Genomic DNA, 22998 nt, shown 5'->3' with positions numbered 1-22998 from the left:
CTTTTTCAATTTAGAAAAAAATAAATTAAATTTCAAGACAACGTGCATGATTTGAATTCTGTGACATAGCTGATAGCCATTCCCAGTTGATAAAGAATCCAAACAAGAGGTCATAGATAGAAGCTTAAAAGTATAAGATTTACAAATGAGAAGGTTGTCCAATCATTAAGAGAGAAATTATGGCAGAATTTATAAGTAATGCTCAACTATGGCCTAAAAAAGTCATTCCAGAAAGATCCAATGATGAATTCATTTATATTCTTAACATTCATTTTATCAGTCACAGAGGATCTCTGATGTCCAGCAAAAATGTCATCAAACAGGCTGAGTACTCAGACATTAATAAATAAGTCTAATACAGCAAAAGGTTCAGCTCTTAAAGTGCTTTACAGAATATCAATTAAAGGCCATCATACATGAGATAATAGAAGAAACTCAAACATTAAATTTGAGAATTTTGTCAGAATTCTGAAAGATTCAAAAGGAAGTTAACATTATAATTGTAAATTTTCATGAATTAAATTTCACACCTAAATTTACTTTCAAGGATTACAGATGTTCGGTAGTAATCATGGCTTAAAAAAGCATCATAGTTCCACCTCATTTAACAGGACTTTAACATTATCTTGACTTTACATTGAAATGGAACAATTTGATTCATACTGGGAAAAATGGTTTAACTGCATAACACCTCATAGGCCTGATTTTATTCACAAGTCAATGAATAGGTTGTAAAAAAAAAGATCACTCCCTACTTTGTACATAGTTTTCTTATTTCGATTGTTCTTTCTCTCCTCTCCTTTCTATGAGTGCATACCTCAGATAATTATTATGTGGAGGTTTGAGACAAATGATTATATGATATATGTACAGTATCTGAAATACATCTTATGGAAATGTTTGTTTGATGATAAACCAATAAAAAAATAAATTACAAAAAAAAGAAAGTGGCACATAAAATGTTGACTTTCTTGCTAAATCAGTGATTTTACTGGTGTGTACATCAACATTTAACCTGTAGAGGAGCAGGGCATTATCAACAATAAACTCTGGATTTTGCTTTCAACTCGTTTTACACTGTTGATAGTGAACAATAATAGTTTTGCCAATGGATCTACAAGAACTGGGCCAATCTTAACATTCAAATTTGATTGACATGTTGTCACAAGATTAGAAGCACATAGAAATGGCTGGTAAATGAGAGCATCAGCTAGCGATAGTAAGAAAGTCAAATTTCATCAATATCTGTTGAGTAGTAACATTCGTGGGGAAAAAATACAAGTTGATCCACTTGGGAAGAGAGTCAGATTTTTTTTAAAGCATGACAAAATAAACATTATTGGTGTTCAATGCTTCCTGTCCTGGTACAGGAAACATTGCAAGTTAACAGGCAGATCAGGAAGACAATTAGGAAGACAAACATTTTATTGGCCTTGAATGTAGAAGAATTTCAGTAGAAGAATACTGATGTATCGTTCTAATTGAAAAAACCTTTGTAAGAGCTCACTGGAAAACTGATCTGGCTCTTCCTACCAAAGGAAGGATAATCTTGTAATAGCGGAAGTGAGGTGAAGGTTCACCGCTGAGATGGCGGGTTTATCATAGGAAGAGAGATTATGCAGCTTGAGTCTATACCTTTTAATGATAACAGATAAGCTTACTGAAACAATTAAACTTTCATGGGTTTCACTGGATAGATGCAGAGTTACTTCCCTTGGCTCGTGTATCTAGAGAAAAGGTCGACAATTCAAAACAAGGTTTTGGCCATTAAAGAATTCCTTAAATCCAAAGAGAGGGAATCATTTAAATTTTCTTTGCAAGGAATTTGTGAAGATCCAGATCGAAGCATTTTCAGGGCAGGTATTAATAATTATAAATATGAAAGTATTCTAGAGATATGGAGATGATGAAGGAAAGTGACATTGAGATAAAGGATCAGCCATGATTTTCTTGAATGGTGGAATAGAAAAATTATTTTGCTTCTATTTCTTATATTTTGTTATGATTAGAAAGTTACAGTCTTCTGATTTCTTTTTGTAGTTCTGGGTGCTCTAAATTCTTTTGATTGTATAATTTCTCGGCAAAAAGCTTTAAAATTCTCAAGTAGCTTTGAGTCGAATCCCATTGGTATCAGGTAACAAGATCTAGTCCATCATTCTTTAAAAGCACATTAGCTTATCTTCATATGTCAATTCCATATCCTCCAGTTCCTTTAGAATTCCAAAACATAATAAATGCTACCTTATTTTTGATGATGTAAGGATGACTACCATCAGGAAGTAGAGAATTCCACAGACTCAGAAGCTTCTATGTGTAAACCTGTTCATACCTCACCACTTATTCCAAGAATGGATTATTTTTTCTAGACTTTCACCAGTGGAAACATCCTCCAAGTATTTATCTTCAGGTATCCTATGATCGATCTTTCTTCAGAGTTTTAATACACTCAACTCCTCATGTTGTGGGAAAGGAATGCCAAAATTCCGACTTTTTTCACATACTTTGGTATATAAAGATGATGAAAGGCATTGACTGTGTGGATCGTCAGAGGCTTTTTCCTAGGGCTGAAATGGTCAACATGATAGGGCACAGTTTTAAGGTGCTTGGGAGTAGGTACAGAGGGGTAAGTTTTTTTTTAAAACACAGAGTGGTGAGTGCGTGGAATGGGCTGCCAGCGACTGCGGTGAAGGTGGATACAATAGGGTATTTTAAGAGCCTCCTGGATAGGTACATGGAGCTTAGAAAAATAGAGGTTTATGGGTACCCTAGGTAATATCTAAAGTAAGTACCTGTTCAGCACAACATTGTGGACTGAAGGGCCAGTATTGTGCTGTAGGTTTTCAATGTTACTTTCATCAGAAACAACAGGAAAACAGATCATAATTTTGACTTATTTGACTGCTAGCACAAGTATCTTATAATGGGATATGAAATTACATTTTAGTAACACACCTTATCATGCTCAAGACCATCAGGTATCCTTTCTACCTTACATAAGTGAATTTGCCCAAAATACTTCATTGTCTATAAAATACTTTGCAGGTTCTGCAGTTATGAAATGTGCAACACATTTTTAATAACACATTTTATTCCTCAAAAACACAATGATAATCACTGACATTAATCCAATAAACTTTACAAATCTTTACTCTGCCTCTTCCAATCTGAATGATTCTGAGAGGTATTGCCAACAATGATGTGTTAATACACATTGTTTTTCAGGACAAACTGATCTAAATGAGATCTGTAAATTGCTGGAGCCCAAGCATGTGTTAGTTAACATCATTTTCATTTCATAATTGGGAATAAAGGCAATATGAAATTTATTTGTCTTACCTCTCCTTTAACTTATCAGAGAGCTCTTCCAAAATTTGTACAGCTTGTCTGTGATAATCCAGCTGTGCCTCCACCAGGGCTGACATCTGGCTCACCTGCTCGATCTGCAAAACAATTTTCCTCTTGTTTAGGTTACTGGAAGTAGATATAAATTGTCAACATACAAATATCATAAATTACTTAGTTCTTTCATAATGTATGTGACTCCAAACATAATGGGGGCATAATGTTCTATAAAAGTTATTATACAAGGATGAAATGTGCATCTATTTTGTAACATTTATTTTTATTTCTAATAAAACTTCCTTCTTTAGAATTGGTTCAGAATCAACGAGAATGGCTAAGGACCAGATTCATCAGGACCAGGAGACCACATGGGAATCAATTTAAAACTACCTCAGGGGACAATATGACTAACCAGACACAGTGCTTATCCTACCTCATTCAAAATAAATATATGAAAGTTTATATAGCCCATCTTTATATAATCTTAATGCACCAATGACATGCAAAAATACTTCATTGCAACTGTTTGTATTAAATATTACAATGATGATCAATCCGCCAATTTAAAATGCTGCTAAAGGAATTATGTTACTGCCCTATCATCAAACCCCCACCCCACCCCCCCACCGTATTAAATCTATCAAATTACAAAAAAAGTGTGGGTTTGTCCCAGGCAGATCTTGCTGATACATGAAGGCTGGAATAACATCAACATGATAATCACTGCAGTCTTAAATAGTTCATTGAGTCAGTTGTTTTGATACAAGTCTCTACATTGTAAGCATTTGCTCCTGATGCAGGGTTTTGACCCAAAATGGCAGCAATTCCTTTCCTCCCATTCATGCTGCTCAACCTGTTGCATTCCTCTAGTGGGTTGCTTGTTGCCCTACATTATGATTTCATCAGATTATGGATTAACATACAAAAGGACAAAGGAAAATTCATATGGAGGTGGCAGGAACATTGTGGGAAGGTGGCTAGAGTAGATGGAATTTAATTCAATGACATGATTTCAAAGATACAGATCAAGTATTTTTCAATTTCCAGGGGCAGAACCTCCATTTTGGAAGTGGCCCATTCTCAGAACTTCAAATATTTATCATCACTTGGCTAAATTCATGGCTGAAATTGGAGGGAAAAGCATCATTTGGCATTGATTATAGTGAGCAATTTGACAAAGATAGGGGAAATTATTGTTGAGGGTACACAAAATCTTTTGCTCTAAAAGAAACCAATGCTTTACACCTATAACTGTGTGGCTAAGTACAGCTCCAACACCATATACAACTTTGCTGATAACACCACTGTTGTGGGCTGTATCAAATGTGGTGATGAATCAGGAGGAACTGAAAAATTAGCTGATTCATAACAACCTCTCACTCAATGTTAGTAAGATCACGGAACTGATTGTAGACTTCAGGAGAGGGAAACCAGAGGTCCACAAGGTCAGAAGGTCAGAGGTGGAGAGGGTCAGTAACTTTAAATTCCTGGGTGTCAGAGGACCAGTCCTGGACACATCTGCAAAGAAAGCACGGTAGTGCCTCTACTTCTTCAGAAGTCTGGAAATTTGACATGTCATCAAAATCCTTGACAAACTTCTATAGATGTGTGGTGGGAAGTGTACTGACTGGCTGTATTACAGCATGGTATGGGAACACCAATGCCTTTGAATGGAAAATCCTACAAAAGGTAGCGGATTCAGCCCAGTACATCACAGGTAAAACCCTCCCAATCATTGAACACATCTGCACGAAATGTTGACATAGGAAAGCAGCATCCATTATCAAAGAGTTTCACCAGCTAGATCGTGTTCTTTTCTCACTGTTGCCAACAGGTAGAAGGTACAGGTGCCTCAGGACTTGCACCAGCAGTTTCAAGAATAGTTACTAGCCACCAACCATCAGGCACTTGAACAAAAGGGGATAACAACACACATTTAAGGATTTCATGCTTGTAATTTCATCTGTTACTTCATGCTCGTTATTTATTGCTATTTCTTTATATCTGTGTTTGCAGTTTGTTGCCGATTGATCCTATTTACAGTTACTCTTCTATAGATTTGCGATGTATGCCCACAGAATAAAATCTCAGGAATGTATGTGATAATGTATATGAACTCTGATAATAAATTTTACTTTGAACTTTGAAGTTAAATTCTTTAGAAATCCAAGCAACTTTTCAATCACATCTCTTATTTTCTTGATTTAAAGAAATCTTCAGAGAGTTACTACAATGCATTGCTCATTTTACTTTACATTATTTGCATTGGATAATAACACTTTACATTATAATAACACTTTACATTATTTGCATTGGATAATAACACTTGCTTAACACTTCCAACCCAGAAACAAAATGCTTAGGAGGTGCAAATGGCACATTTGATATCAATGACAAGGAAATTAGGGAGGGGGCACTTTTACCCATAATATGGCAGTAATTTATGTTTCAATCAGAAGTAATCTTGCTAAAATCAATCTGTTAACCAAAATCAGAATGTTGGTAAATTATTTGACCAAGAGAATTGAATTTGATTTGCTCCTTTGTTGAAATTTATACAGATATAATCTACTGCATATGTTGGAGATAATGATCTGGAACAGGAACAAGACTTCATACTACTATTTTTCCATTTAGTCAAGAAATACTTTTATTAAACTATCAGGCGACTTCCAACTATAAACTTAAGTGTACTGAGATCTGAATCAACATATTACCTTATTACTTCTTATTAAAGCTATATAATTTATGCCAAAATCAATGTAAACACAAAAAAATGAAAATAGACATAAGGGTCTTTACAAAGCATTCTTACATCAGTTTCTAAAAGATTGTACATGCTAGTTTCTGCAACATCTTTGGATTCATCAAATTTTTCCAAAGCTTGTCTAATCTCCTCCTCCGGTATTTTACCCTGTCGTTTCTTCTTGTAGTCATAGTCCAGGCGACGACCTTCAAGTTTCTTCAAATGATGCTGAAATGTCAACAATTAAGAATTATTGCACATTATATACCTGCATTTACACTTTACTTTTTTTGTTCTTTAATGCTTCCCTAACATAGTCCTCAAAAACACTGTCCAGAATTATTTGTAACAAGAATCCATTGTCAGCAGTCTACCAGATCTTTAAGTGACAAAATCAGGGCAACTAGTAACATCAGATTGGAAGGGCTTCTCTGTATACCTTCTAGCATGGAATCATAAATTAATATTCAGAAGGATTTTTTATTTTATTTCTGAAGTGCAGAGGCTAATTGCTACACTCCAAATAACAAAAACCATTCTCAGGGATAAAAAAAAATATCAGGATTGAACCTGTTGCTTCCGGTTCACATAGCATAATATAATAATATCCACAAAGAACTATGTTGTGAGTATTAATAATCATGCAGGATGTGAAATTCATTTTGATAAATTTATCCTCTACATAATAAACACGTCATATTTCATAGGAAAAAGGAAGTTTGTTTTTAACAACAAAATCAGGAATTAAAGGAATCTAAGCACAAACAGGAGAAAATTTGCAGATGCTGGAAATCCAAGTAACACACACAAAATGCTGGAGGATCTCAGCAGACCAGGTAATATCTATGGAAAAGAGTACAGTCGATGTTCGGAGTGAAATGAACTTTTTAAAGTTTAAGTTCCAGTTTATTGTCATTTGATTATGTACCTCCGAATGAAACAACCTTCCTCCAGAACAAGGTGCACAACACTGTATATATACACAGTAACTCACGCAACATAGTAATATTACCACAAATAAATTAACGAATAATATATTCCAGAAGACAGACATTTAACATAAGGTGCATTTACGACACAAGTTAAAAAGTAAACAGTACAACATTACTGGTGCTTCTTAAATGAAGAGACCTGGATGGTGACAGGGAGTTTGGTAGATTCATAGCTGGGGGTGGGGGTGAATCTGTTTCCTCATTCTAACAGTCCTTGTCCTAATGCAACAGTACCTCCTGTCTGATGCAAGGCAGTCAAAGAGATTGCAGGATGGATGGGAGGGATCCTTGATAATGCCAAGCGCCCTGTGTACACAGTGCTCCTGATAAGTATTTCAGATGGGTGGAAGAGAGATCCCAATGATTCCCTCAGCAGTCCTCACATTCTTTGAAGGGTCTTGTGGTTAGCTACCTTACAATTCCTGTACCACACGGTGATATAGCTGGTCAGGACACTCTCAATGGTGCTCCTGTACAAATTGGTAAGAATGGGGGATGGGGAAGAGGGGGAGGAGCTTCAACCACAAAGGTTTGCCAAAGTGACTTACTTTGACTTTATAAGTGAGATCAATACTGAACGATTATCAGCTAAGGGGATGATTTAGTTTGTTATTCTGATGTACTATGTCAGACACCTAGGCCAAAAAGTCAGTCAATATAGACAACAGTTTAAAATGAATGCCAAGATCAAAATCCAAGCAGATCTCCTTAGGAACTGGATTTGTTATGTATTAAAGCTTCCTGCAAGATAGCTAGAAAGAAATAAAAAGACCACTGGAGTCATGTACAGTCATGCTCCAACTTCACTTAGTTTATCAATTTCATGGTTTTCAACTTCCTATTTTCCAAGGCACCTTAAACCAATACAGGACAACATAAAAATCTCTCCTGAGCTTCTGCAGAGCTAATCATTTCCCTTCTTTGGATATTCTCAGTAATATTTCGAGGCTCTCTGTAATTCTGATACCTGGTCAATGCTGCCTGTGGATCTCTGCGAGTAGAAAGAAGGTAAAAACATTCTGAGGAGGAAGATCTAGGCTGATAACTTCCAAGGCTTGAAAATCTGCTATCATTTATATTCATATTTTCACCATGGACGTCCATTCCCTATATACCTCCATCCCCACCTGGACGGTCTCAAAGCTCTTCGCTTCTTTTTGGATTCCAGACCTAACCAATTCCCCTCTACAACCACTCCTCCGTCTAGTGGAATTAGTTCTTACTCTCAATAATTTCTCCTTTGGCTCCTCCCACTTCCTCCAAACCAAGGGTGCAGCCATGGGCACCCGCATGGGTCCCAGTTATGCCTACCTTTTTGCTGGCTTTGTGGAACAGTCCATGTTCCAAGGCTATACCCCACTTTTCCTTCGCTACATCGACGACTGCATTGGCACTGCCTCCTGCAGGCGTACTGAGCTTGTCAACTTCATTAACTTTGCCTCCAACTTTCACCCTGCCCTCAAATTTACCTGGTCCATTTCTGACACCTCCCTCCCCTTTCTTGATCTTTCTGTCTCCATCTCTGGAGGTGACTTATCTACTGATATCTACTATAAGCATACAGACTCTCACAGCTACCCAGACTATTCCTCTTCCCACCCTGTCTCCTGCAAAAATGCTATGTCCTTCTCACAATTCCTCCGTCTCCGCTGCATCTGCCCTCAGGATGAGGCTTTTCATTCCAGGACGAAGGAGTTGTCTTCCTTTTTTAAACAAAGGGGCTTCCCTTCTTCCACCATCAACTCTGTTCTCAGACGCATCTCTCCCATTTCCTGCACATCTGCCCTCACCCCATCCACCCGCCACCCCACTCGGGATAGGGTTCCTCTTGTCCTCACCAACCACCCCACCAGCCTCCAGGTCTAATGTATAATTCTATGTAACTTCCGCCACCTCCAATGGGATCCCCCCCCTTTCTGCTTTCCGCAGGGATCGCTCCCTACTCGACTTCCTTGTCCACTCATCCCCCCTATCCCTTCCCACCAATCTCCCTCCTGGCACTTATCCTTGTAAACAGAACAAGTGCTACACCTGCCCTTACACTTCCTCCCTCACCACCATTCAGGGCCCCAGACAGTCCTTCCAGGTGAGGCAACACTTCACCTGTGAGTCGGCTGGTGTGGTATACTGCGTCCGGTGTTCCTAGTGTGGCCTTTTATATATTGGTGAGACCCGATGCAGACTGGGAGACCGTTTCGCGGAACACCTACACTTGGTCTGCCTGAGAAAGCAGGATCTCCCAGTGGCCACAGATTTTAATTCCACGTCCCATTCCCATTCTGATATGTCTATCCATGGCCTCCTCTACTGTCAAGATGAATCCACACTCGGGTTGGAGGAACAACACCTTATATACTGGCAGGGTAGCCCCCAACCTGAAAACATGAACATTGACTTCTCTAACTTCCGTTAATGCCCCTCCTCCCCTTCTTACCCCATCCCTGACATATTTAGTTGTTTGCCTGTTCTCCATCTCTCTCTGGTACTCCTCCCCCCCTTGTTTCTCCCGAGGCCTCCCGTCCCATGATCCTTTCCCTTCTCCAGCTTTGTATCACTTTCGTCAATCACCTTTCCAGCTCTTAGCTTCATCCCACCCCCTCCAGTCTTCTCCTATCACTTTGTATTTCCCCCACCCCCCACTACTTTCAAATCTCTTAGTATCTCTCCTTTCAGTTAGTCCTGACGGAGGGTCTCAGCCCAAAACATCGACAGTGCTTCTCCTTATAGATGCTGCCTGGCCTACTGTGTTCCACCAGCATTTTGTGTGTGTTGTTTGAATTTCCAGCAACTGCAGATTTCCTCGAATCTGCTATCTTTGTTTCTTTTATCAGTTTTGCACAGTTCCAGATTTCTAGATGAAGAAATTATGTTCAAAGTAAATTACATTCAGCTCTTTTTTTTTAAAAAAAAACACCTCGGCATTATCACTTAGCCTTTGTGGATTCACTGGGCAGACATTCAGTAATTCTGCAAAATAACCATAAGACATAGGAGAAGAAAAAGGCCATTTAGCCTATCTAGTTCACCCCTCCATTGTATCATAGCTGATTTATCATCTCTCTCAACTCCATTCTCCTGCCTTTTCCCCGTTAACTTAGACACCCTTATTAATTAAGAACCTGTTAACCTCTGTTTTCAATATACCCAATGACTTGGCTTCCACAGCTATCTGTGGCAATGAATTCAACAAATTCATCACCTTCTGGCTAAGGAAATTCCTCCTCACTTCTGTTCTAAAGGGACTCTCTTCCATTTGAAGAGTGTGCGCTTTGGTCCTAAACTCCTCCACAATAAGAAACATCCTCTACATGTCCACTCTATCTAGGCCTTCAATATTTAATAGGTTTCAATAAGATCCCATCTTATTCTTCCAAATTCCATTGAGTACAGGCCCAGAGCAAAATGCTCCTCATACATTAACCCTTTATTTCCCCCAGGATAATTCTCATAAACCTCCACTGGACCCTCTCCAATGCCAGCACATCCTTTCTTAGATAAGGGCCCCAAAACTGCCCACAATATTCTGTGCAGTCTGTTATAAAGCCTCAGCATTACATCCTTGGTTTTATATTCTAGTTCTCTCAAAATGAATGCTAACATTGTATTTGCCTTCCTTACCAGCAACTAAACCTGCATGTTAACTTTTAGGAAATCCTGCACAAGGACTGCCGAGTCCCTTTGTACCTTGGATTTCTGAAATTGCTCCCTACTTAGAAAAAGAGTCTATGCCTTTATTCCTTTCACCAAGACCCTACACTTTCTTCCATTTGCCCATTCTCCAAATCTGTCCAAGTCCTTCTGCAGACTTCCAGCTTCCACTTGTCCCTCCACCAATCTTTGCATCATCTGCAAACTTGACCACAAAGTCATCAATCCTGTCAACCAATTCAGTGATTATAAAACATGAAAAGAAGCAGCCCCAACATAGACCCCTGTGAAACATCATTGGTCGCCAGCAGCCAACCAGAAAAGGCCCCCTTCTATTCCCACTCATTGCTTCCTGCCAGTCACCCAAATTTCTATGTATGCTAGCATCTTTGTTTTATTTGGACTGGGAAAATGACTTCTTCTTTCATATTTGTTCAGTCAAATGTGAGTTCTGTAACATTTAAGTGGTTTACCAATAACGTATCCTAAGCCTGATTTTCTCAATTAGCTGAATCATGGTATCACTATGTCTATATGCAGAACCAGTTTGAATTACCTTGAATAATTAAAAATATTTAATTTTTTTTTAAGTGTCACGTAATTGGGGAACAACCTGAAATACTTTTTCCTTTCTTGCCCTGTAGAAATTTGCTCGTGTTTCTGAATTGCAGAATATTCAATGAGGTTTTAAACCACCAGCAAAAACTAACTTGTCAAAGTATTAACTATGATTGCAAATATAACCTCAGACAGAAGACAAAAACATAGCTCCCTGTTGCATTGATCAGGATTTTCCTCAAATGTAAACACATTCTTGAATAGAAACATAGAAAACCTACAGCACAATACAGGCCTTTCGGCCCACAAAGTTGTGCCGAACAAGTCCCCACCTTAGAAATTACTAACGACTTCCCCATAGCCCTCTATTTTTCTAAGCTCCATGTACTCATACAAAAGTCTCTTAAAAGACCCTACCATATCCGCCTCCACCACTGTTGCCGGAAGCCCATTCTGCGCACTCGCCACTCTGAGTAAATAACTTACCCCTGACATCACCTCTGTACCTACCCGCCAAGGCCTTCTCATGGCCCCTTCTGGCTCTCCTAATTTCCTTCTTAAGCTCCTTCCTGTTAGAACATAGAATAGTACAGCACATTACAGGCCCTTCGGTCCACAATGTTGTGCCGATACTCAACCCCTGCCTCCCATATAACCCCCCACCTTAAATTCCTCCAAATACCTGTCTAGTCATCTCTTAAACTTCACTAGTGTATCTGCCTCCGCCACTGACTCAGGCATTCCACACACCAACCACTCTCTGAGTAAGAAACCTTCCTCTAATATCCTCCTTGAACTTCCCACCCCTTAAAGCCACGTCCTCTTGTACTGAGCAGTGGTGCCCTGGGGAAGAGGCGCTGGCTATTCACTCTACCTATTCCTCTTAATATCTTGTACACCTCTATCATGTCTCCTCTCATCCTCCTTCTCTCCAAAGAGTAAAGCCCTAGCTCACTTAATCTCTGACAATCTGTTGGGCTTGCAATAGATCCTCTGAGATATGACAGTGCTCATCCTTTCCAACACTGACCTCTCAATGAGGACTGGTGTGTGTTCTCCTGACTTCTCCTTGCTAAAGTACACAATCAATTCATTACTTTTGCTGTCATGAGATATCTTAGATGGTTGAGTGGTATTGCAACAAACACTTCCTGAGGTAGTTGCATCACCACTCAACCAGCTGATAAATCTCACTCCTGTATGCCTCCGTGTAGCTATCTGAGATTCTGCCAACAGCAGCAGTGTCATCAGCAAATTTATAGATAGCGTTTGCAGTTCTGGACGTTAGTGGCCGACTCAGGGTGGAACGATGAGTCACTCCAAGGGGTATTTCGGAATGGTCTCAGCGACATGGCGAAAAACTGGTTGGTGGAATTGCAGTCTTCAGGAATACACCCACCATGTCATCAGGTTCTTCAGAGGCTTTTGGAGAACAAGCTATTCGTTAAGGCAGAGAAGTGCAAGTTCCATCCCCATTCTGAAAGTTTCCTGGGGTACATCATTGACAGTGGGTTGCAACCAAGCCTCATAATCTTCTAGATCCCTAACATTACCTAACTCTCTGAACCTTTTGTAAGCTTTTCCTTTCTTCTTGACTGGATTTATTACAGCCTTTGTACACAACAGTTCCTGTACGCTACCATAACTTCCCTGTCTCATTGGAACGTACCTATTCAGAACTCCACACAAATATCCCCTGAACATTTGCTACATTTCTTCCGTACCTTTCCCTGAGAAAATCTGTTCCCAATTTAAGCTTCCAATTTCCTGCTTGATAGCCTCATAATTCCCCTTACTCCAAATAAACGCTTCCCTAACTTGTGTGTTCCTATCTCTCTCCAATGCTATTGTAAAGGAGATAGAATTATGATCACTATCTCCAAGATGCTCTTCCACCGAGAGATCTGACACCTGAGCAGGTTCATTTCCCAATACCAAATCAAGTACAGCCTCTCCTCTTGTAGGCTTATCTACGAGAAACCTTCCTGAACACACCTAACAAACTCCACCCCATCTGATCCCCTTGCTCTAGGGAGATGCCAATTGATATTTGGGAAATTAAAATTTCCCATCATGACAACTCTGTTATTATTACACCTTTCCAGGATCGGTTTCCCTATCAGCTCCTCGATATCCCTGTTATTATTGGGTGGCCTATAAAAGACAACCAGTAAAGTTATTGACCCCTTCCTGTTCCTAACCTCCACCCACAGAGACTCCGTGGACAATCCCTCCATGGTGTCCACCTTTTCTGCAGCCATGACATTATCTCTGATCAACAGTGCCATGCTCCCACCTCTGTGGCCTCCCTCCCTGTCCTTTCTGAAACATCTCAAACCCTGCACTTGAAGTAACCATTCCTGTCCCTGAGGCATCCAAGTCTCTGTAATGGCCACCACATCATAGGTCCAAGTACTGATCCAGGCTCTAAGCTCATCCACTTTGCTCACAATACTCTATGTGTTAAAATAGACACATCTCAAACTGTCCATCTGAACGCGTCCCTTCTCTATCATCTGCCTATCTTCCCTCACATTGTTTCCAAGCTTTCTGTATTTGTGAGCCAACCTCCTCTTCTCCAGTCTCTTCAGTTCAGTTCCCAACACCCAACAATTCTAGTTTAAACTCTTCCCGTCAGGATATTGGTCCCCTGGGATTCAATTGCAACCCGTCCTTTTGGTACAGGTTACATCTACCCCAAAAGAGGTACCAATGATTCAGAAATCTGAATCCCTGCCCCTGCTCCAATCCCTCAGCCACGCATTTATCCTCCCCTTCATTCTAATCCTATACTCACTGTCTCGTGGTACAGGCAGTAACCCCGAGATTACTACCTTTGCACTCCTGCTTTTCAACTTTCTTCCTGTAGTCTTTTTTTTAGGACTTCTTCCCTTTTCCTGCCTATGTCCTTGGTACCAATATGTGCCACAGCCTCTGGCTGTTCTCCCTCCCACTGCAGGTTATCTTGGACGTGATCTGAAGCATCCCAGACCCTGGCACCTGGGAGGCAAACTACCATGCGAGTTTCTTTGCTGCGTCCACAGAATCACCTGTCTGACCCCCTAACTATGGAGTCCCCTATCACTACTGCCTTCCTCTTCCTTTCCCTACCCTTCTGAGCCACAGCACGAGACTCTGTGCCAGAGGCACAATCACTGTTGCTTCCCCCAGGTAGGCTGTCCCCACCCAACAGTACTCAAAGAGGAATACTTAATGTCAAGGGATATAGCCACAGGGGTACTCTCTGGTACCTGACTCTTCCCCTTCCCTCTCCTAACTGTTACCCACTTGTCTGTCTCCTGCAGCCCTGGTGTGAACACCTGCCTATAACTCCTTTCTATCACCTCCTCGCTCTCCCTGACCAGACGAAGGTCATCAAGCTGCATCTCCAATTCCCTAACTCAGTCCCTTAGGAGCTGCAGCTCAACACACCAGTGAAGATATGGCCATCTGGGAGGCTGGGAGACTCCAGGACCTCCCATATCTGACACCGAACACAGGAAACTGGCCACACACATACTACTTCCTTTCCGCAATTAATGCGGGTAGACCGACCTCACCTCGTTAAAGCCCGTTGAGCCAAAGTGTCACCACTCTGCTACCTCTCACTCCGCTGCCCACTGGATATGGCAGTCTTCTTTTTAAACTTCTCCCGCTCTACTGGCTGACATAATGCGCTTGCGCAGTCTTGCCTCCCTTTTACCCCGACTTGTAAAACTGCCTTCACTCCGGAAACCCTTAGCCATTCACCCAAAGCCTTCTTGCTCCGACTCAAAAACTGCTGAAAATTCCTTGCCTTTTAAAACTTTTTTCACTCTACTGGCTGACGTCACGCACCTGCGCAGTCTTGCCTCTCTTTTACCCCAAGTAGTAAAACTGCCTTCACTCTGGAAATCCTTAGCCATTCACCCTCAGTCTTCTTGCTCTGATTCTGGTGTGAATGCACACCAAATGTAAATACATCAGAACCCACTAAAAATATGGTTTTGAGTTCACTAACTTTGGAAGGAGAATTTTGAGAGTTTTATATATACATTTTAGTTATTGTTGCATAAACAAGCTACAGTAAAATTTAGACAATCCACATGCTTGAGAATTTGTTGGTGCTGGAATAGCAGTTTTTCTGATTATTGGGTATTACCCATTATACTCAAAAACACTGTTCACTTAAGTTTTAAAGAAACAGATCACACAGAGGTATAATAAAGTCTGCAATGAACATGATGAGTTAAAAGTTGCAGACAAAAATACACAAGCACTCCAGCCACAACTTACAATGGTCCTGACCTCTGATGTTCTAGACCCCAAACCTAGGCAGCAACACCTTCACTACAATTATCATCAGCCTTACATTGCAAGGCTGCTTCCTCTCCCCCACCACCCTTCCCATAGTGGGCCAGAACTTAAATAATAAGATGGAGTACAGGAAGGAGACAGGCATCCTAGCAGCATGGTTTCATAACAACTTTTCACGCAATGTCATAAAAACAAAAAAGTTGGTCACTTTGTGGCATAGATACCTCCTGAGATGGAGATGGTTCAGAACTTCCAAGTTTCCAGGTGTAAACAACACCAATTTTCTCTGGTCCAGCCACGTGGATGCCATGGCCAAGGAAGTACACTGATGCCTCTTAGTCCTCAAAAGCTGAGGAATTTTGGCATGTCTCCAAATGACCCTCAATAATTTTTAAAGATGCACCATAAAAAGCATTCTATCTGGATGCATCAGTTTGGTATGACAGTTGCTCTGTCCAAGATGTCAGTAAATTACAGCTGTCAAAATAGCATTCTATAATGAAAACCACCTTCCTCCCCAGTAACTCTATTTAATACCCTTCCCAATGATACAGGAAAGCAGCCAACATAACCAAACCCCCCCCCCCACCCCAGTTATTCTCCCTTTTCCTCCTCTTTCCGTCATGTAGAATATAATAAATTTTGAAAACACACACTCCAGAACAGCTTCCATCCTGTGATACAGGACTCTTGAATAGACTTCATGTCTGAAAAAGATAAGCTTATACTCACAATATAATTTCATACTCTTGCACCTTATTAGTCCACCAGCAAGCACTGTACTTTCTGCTACACTATACTCTGTACTGTTAGTATTTTTCCTTTTGTATTTCTTTGGTGTACTTATATCTGGAAGGATCTGTCTTGATGACATTCAAAACAAAGCTTTTCACCCTATCTTAATGACAGTAATTCACCAATAACCCACACACCAGCCACAACCATGGCCCACAATCCAGAACCCAGCTCTGGAACACACACTTTTGCACTCCAGACCCCTCGCTATTTTGAACTGATGAGTAAGCTAAATGACAGACAATTAGCATTTACAATCAACAAGATGGTGAATTTTTGCATTTTTAAGACAATAAAAAGTAATAGTATCTTGTAAAAATTGTAAACTATAAGGGTTTTCATTTAACTAGAGAGAAGAGCTTCAACAATAATTATAAACATGGACAAATGTGCAAAGGCAAAAATTAGATTGGTCTATTATAAACACATTAGACATTTGTGTTATTAATCAAGGTGTTTTATATTTTCATATGAAAAGTGATTTATGACTTTAAACATAGAATTTGATTAACCATTAAGGATTATCCAGCATTTTAAAGGGAATTAATGCCCCATAATAGCTCCACAGAGTAGACATCAAAAGCTGTCTTTTTCAAAATCTTTTCCCCCTCTTTTTGCAATATTTAATAATTTTATATTTCTTAATGTAATTTATAGTTTCATGTATTACATTGTATTGCTGCTGCAAAACAACAAATTTCATGACATGCCATTGATATTCAACCTGATTATGTATCATCATAAAGGGCAAATTCCATATTAATCTTCCCACACCCACACCGGAATCAGGTATCAGGAACCTGGGTGAAAGAACATGACAATGATGTCTAATTGCACTCGTGAAGTAGCCATTCTAAGATATAATGATGATGTGTTTGTTTTAAGGAAGTGGAGGAAACATGATAAAGTGGTCAAAGAATCATCAATACAATGTGTTTGCCTATAAAATGACATTTTACCTGAATTTCTTTGAAATCTTTATCACACAGACTTTGTAATGGATCAATAAAGTTCTGTTTAACTTCGATATCCAGGGAATCTTTAACTTCAGCCATCCGCTTCATTGATTCACCAACATCAATAAGAGCCCCTCCTTAAAGCACAAAAATTAAGCAATAATTAACTGAAGATCTTAAAATTGAAAGGAATACTATTTCAGTGCCTGACTAAATGAAACATTATACTTAAAAGTTCTCCCTCCTCTTCTGACTCTGACTGAGACACTATTTGCCCTATGACATGTGCAGCTTATATGTACAACCCTGAAGAATGACTAGGACTGAGGTGTCAGATACGTGCAAGTGCATTTTTCCATCAGGATAAATGGTTAACAAGAAGTGGAAATTTACCATCTCTTCCACTGGGACCTTATCACTCTAGAATTTCGATTTCTATCAGCTTGGTTGTTAAACACAACGCAAGAATCTGTCTTGAGATATTGCTGATCTATATTTCTCAACACATACTGGATCGTCTTTTCAATAAGAGACAATCCAAAAATCAGAATCGTGGACAACTAGCTCTGCTTTTACTGCATTGCAAGTATACAAAGAAAGAACGTATAGAGAACTAAACAATGTGCATTATCTAGGATGCAAAGACTGAATATCAGGGCTCGCAATAAACTAAAATTAAAATAAATCTAAGAAATATTAAAAAATCAAAACCTTAATTGCTGCTAATGGAGGACATGGAATAAATGACCAGTTCTCTACAAAATTCTAGCTCTATTTTCCCATCAAGGGCCCAAAAGCAGAAAGCAGAATGAAGTAATAAGCCAGATCTTGTTATCAGTCACATTCAACCTCACCACCCATGCTCATACTCAACGTTTCAGGATGTGGAACCCTTATTGCAATGGTTTTCTGCACACCAGAATCTCTGGTTTCCATAGATATTGGAAAGAAAATCAATATTGAAGCAAATATGAAAAACAACTAGAATATTTAAGGTTTAAAACGTACAACATAAACATTAAATCAAACTGACAAAAGATAATTCATCTTCCCTTTTGCTACCCAACCCTTTGTTCTACAATCCCTCAGTCAAATCAATAGGATCTCAAAACCTGCACAGAAACTAAGAAACAATTCCCAAAGCATAATGGTGGAAATTCCTGGAAGCTGAGCTCAGCAGCTGCATTTTCAGTTTGGCAGCATTAGAGTCTATCTACATTATGAGCATGTCTCCAACGTTTTCATTTGACCACATATGCAAGGACATCCCGGACCTATTGCTATTTTAAAAGCTGAATACTGGCAGTTCTAACGATAAACATGGCAACAGCCAACAAAATTGGAGCCTACATGTTCTTCTTGAAAAAGTGATAGTAAAAACAGTTTATTCCATTATACCAAGCCAAAACCCTAACCACCAAATTGCTGCAAGGTTTCATTAAAGCCCTTCAGAGGCCAGCCTCCAGCAGCAAGTCAAAGGAAGAAACTTCTATTACTTTGATGAAAGGAAACATGCAGCCCAATAGCACACAGATTGTTAACAAACAGGAACTACATTTTTGAAACAGACAAACTCTAATGAACTGCTCTACCATACTAGTTTCTAGTACTGTTTCCACAAACTATTTTCTTTTCCTTAGGATCCAATTTTATTGTCATCAATCCCTTTTTAGATAAATGTTTAGCAAACCATTATGCACAGCTCTTTGGATAAGAGTTTAGCAAACTAACATGGCAACAGACAACATTCTCAGCCAACTCTCTCCGTTATCCCTGCAAACATGTTGAAGGATCTCACTTTCAGTCCAACATTTCTCTTACCCTCTTCAAGTTCTAATCAATGCAGTTTTCTTCCAGCCCACTTTGCAGTAAAAATCTACTAATGCAATGCTATGATTGATATACAATCATAAAGTCAGGTAGTTAAGCAAAAGAAATTTGATGCTGACCACATGGATCAAACATCTTCAAAATTCAGTTCCTATAGATGAAGTGTTCACTAATCATAATAGTTAACTTACCGAAATTTGATTCTTCACCAAGATCCTTCCCAAATTTAATCATAGATTCTCCAAGAAGCCCTTCTGGTTGAGGATAACCTGGGTTTTTTACCTGCCCACGAATTTTAGATACTGTATTCAGCATTGTTAGTTTGGCTCTGGATGCTGAGGGGGAAGAAATGAAGTGATTATTTTTAATAAACAGGTTTTGGAAATTTCCAGCTTTTCACAACTTTCAAACAGTAGGAATTATGACAATTAAGAAATTCATATGTTCACATAATAACATGATACAATCTGAAGTCATGAACTGGAGATTCTACAAAATTAGTGATATAAGCTTTTATTTTATAGTGCTGCTAACTACTCATATAAGAATTAATCAGAATTAACATCTCACTCCAACAAAAAATGGAGCTGTTTAACTCACAAAGATTCAAAGACATTTGCTGCAAGTGATGGAATAGCAAGATGATTTTAAGACTTTTAACTTTGAATCACTACTTGCATTATTAGTTTGGAAAAGCTAGGTATTTCATGTCCTAGAAGAATAGAGTGGGATTTCACTGAAACATCAATTACTGGAAGGCCTAGATAGGGTGGATTTAGAGAGGATGCTTCCCTATAGTGCGTGGGTCCAGGACCAGAGGGCAGAGTCTCAGAATAGAGGAATGTCCCTTTAGAACAGAGATAAGGAGGAATTTCTTTAGCCAGATTGGTGAATCTGTGGCATTCATAGCCAAGTCATTGGGTATATTTAAAGCAGAGGTTGAGTTCTTGATTAGTAAGGGCATCACAGGTTATGAGGAGAAGGCAGAAGAATAGGATTGAGAGGGATAATAAATCAGTCATGATGAAATGGAAGAGCAGACTTGATGCGCCAAATGGCCTAATTTCACTCCTATGTCTTGTAGTCTTATCTGGCAAAAAAACACCAGTGTAAACTAAAATTTGCCTAATCTAGCTCCCAGCAAGACCCAATAGTAAAATATGACCTGGTAAATCTTGCTCCACCATGTTGTACAAAGCTAAAAGAGATTTAAAAAAACTACAGGCTGTAATAGCTGCAAGTGGTTCAACTAAGTACTGTGCAAAGGGTGGCCTGACCTAGGCGATGTGACTGTCACTTCATTTTCCACTTTTTCAAGATGAACGGCACTGAGCTCCAAAGTATGTTCAGTGCCTTTGAGATGGTCTTGGTACTCTTTCCCATATTTGCATTTCACAATTATCATTTCCCTGACTTGTCATGAATGCTCGAGTTAATTTTGGTTTAGTCTGTTGAAATCTAGCATACTGTTAGACCTTACAGAGGAAAGGGATATTTCTTCCTATGGATTCTTTGAAAACAGGTGATACTCCAATTTTCTACATCAATAAGTTGGGTAAGTTGGTTAGGTAGAAGTAATTGCATCTGAGGAAAGTTAGCACAGTAATTACAAAGAAGATGGATAATTTCTCAGCCTCATTTGCAGTTTTTCATTTTTCAGTCAACTGTTGACAGATTTTAGAAGTTTCCTTTTGATTTGGCATGATGCACAACACTCTGTAGATAAGCTCAAAAAATCCTACTTCAATACATTTTAAATTTAGAAAATGAGACAGTAAAATGTGAGAACAGTTGCCAGGGCTGAATACTTTTTCAGAGCACTGTATGAGGGCTAATAAATGCTAAGCAGACTACTCCTCTTTAGTGCATAAAAGTTAACTCTAGTTACCTGCATACCTACTTTCTAGTTAGGAATACCAGGAGAGGGATTGGGCACAGGAATTCTGGCATTGTCTCACCTTTTAAGACCACAGGTACATACTAGTGCTTGTGAATGAGCAATCAAACAAATCACAGTGATTACAAATTATCTTACTTCTTGAGACATATTTGATTATTTTGGCACCACAATGAAGAGAAAACATTGCCACTTGCCAAAATTTTGCAAAAATTATAACTATAACAATTTAATATTAGGTCATTCAAGCAGCAAGCCTCAATTAAAGTAGTAGTATTACATAAAAAGATTGATTTCTCATTTTCTATTACTACTAGCAAGCTGTCATTTAAGTAAATCTATTCATGTCTGAGGTTGCACAAAGCTCAGAGTATCAAGCATCCTGCTCTATGGGCAAAATTTATACCAGAGGTTCCTCCTCAATTAATAAATATTGCTGAAATATGATTATTAGATGATAACTTTATCTAAAATTGTCATTGAAATAGTGACAATTCCCTAAATAATTTTCCATAAAAGTGAGTGAACTACTCATCTTATTTTTTAATTCATCAGCCTTTTCCACTGTTTCCCTGAAGGAATTGACTCTTGCTGTATTGGCAGCTGCATTTGTTTCAATATCCTGAAAACCCTAATAGTCATTGGCTATTCATTTTCTTCAGGCTTTCACAATCATTTGTAATTTTGCTCCAAAGCAATGCACAACCATGATTTGGATAATAACTTAAAGGAAGTGGCATTCCAACTTGCAAATAATATTAATACAAGAATCTCCAATTATTCTGAATAGCAAATGGAACCTGAAGGAGATACTGACCAGAAGTGAAATACATAAAAATGCAGTTAAATCCAATCAATTTCAATAGTTAAGAAAATAGAGCTCAGTAAGTACATTTTCAAAAGGAAAAGCCGTAAAGTTTAAATCTAGTTCTGCCAATACTAAATAGTAGAGCAAGATAGATTCACAAACCAAGTGGAAGTTTTACAGGCAGTCCTCAGAGTAAGAGGCGACTTACTTCTACTACAATAAAGGAGCAAAAAAATACACAATGACATACTGCAATTATGCACCAGCTATCAAAGAAATGATAAAACAAGATATGCCATTCCTCAAGACCCCTCACATACTGTTTCTACCCCTTGTTCTTATTTCCATGCATAGCTCCCCTCCCAACTCCTTTCTCACACTCAGTTTTTGCTGTCAAGACTGAGGCATATTCATTCTGTGGGCACCACTCACCTCTTGCAGCTGCCACCATCTTTGTACATTTTCTCACACACAAGTATTATGCATTGAATATAAATGACCAGATGTACTGAGTATATAAAATTTGATTAGCACAGTGCATTCTACCACGTCTTTACCTAGGGGAGGATGAAATATAATGGCCCTTAAAAAACAAGCAAACAGCATTTTCTCAAATTGGAGTGATTTTCTGAACTGAAGAATAAATTACATTGATTATCGCCCATAGAAGCAAAGGTTTTGATTTGTTGTAATGTCACCTTGGACAATCCAGCAATATTTTACTCAGAAATTCAAACACAGAAAAACACACAATTTTGGCAAGAAATCTGCACTAACAACCTTCCGTCTGGTTTACTCCACATTCTTTACACTCTACGCCCTTGAACAGCATTCCAGTATATTATTAATGAAATACCAATTAGTGGTCCTTCTCACTGTGCAGAAATTCAAGAAGAATTTTAATCAAAAAGACTGCCTGAAAGCATGACATACAGGATATCAGGTCAAAAAAAAGAGTGATAAATAAAAAGACCAAACGCACTGATTAGGTGATGTTAATAGTATATAAGAATCATGCTCACTGGCCAACGTAGCAAGGACGAGTTGGACCAAAGAGCCTGTTTCCATGCTGTATGACTCGACAAGACTGAAACAGGTTCAAGGACCAAGGTCCTATGAATGAGATAGCA

The 22998-nt window shown here is 39.0% G+C and overlaps 1 protein-coding gene across 2 annotated transcripts in view; it reads right to left on the bottom strand.

Annotated features, from left to right (window-relative positions):
• The window catches only part of sh3gl1b (SH3-domain GRB2-like 1b), a 122918-nt gene that overhangs the window by 36751 nt on the left and 63169 nt on the right, over nucleotides 1–22998 (bottom strand). For both annotated transcript variants that reach the window (XM_059991602.1, XM_059991601.1), the window contains 4 exons: nucleotides 19355–19498; nucleotides 17337–17470; nucleotides 6158–6316; nucleotides 3337–3440 (listed from right to left, as the gene is read on the bottom strand). In XM_059991602.1, coding sequence (XP_059847585.1) covers nucleotides 3337–3440; nucleotides 6158–6316; nucleotides 17337–17470; nucleotides 19355–19478 — 521 coding nt within the window. In that variant the 5' untranslated portion in view covers nucleotides 19479–19498. The remainder of the gene's footprint in view (nucleotides 1–3336; nucleotides 3441–6157; nucleotides 6317–17336; nucleotides 17471–19354; nucleotides 19499–22998) is intronic.

Source organism: Hypanus sabinus, chromosome 16 (genome assembly GCF_030144855.1).
Source record: "Hypanus sabinus isolate sHypSab1 chromosome 16, sHypSab1.hap1, whole genome shotgun sequence".
Classification (NCBI taxonomy): domain Eukaryota; kingdom Metazoa; phylum Chordata; class Chondrichthyes; order Myliobatiformes; family Dasyatidae; genus Hypanus; species Hypanus sabinus.
Note: the sequence above shows the minus strand (reverse complement) of the source record. Positions and strands in the feature narration are given on the sequence as shown.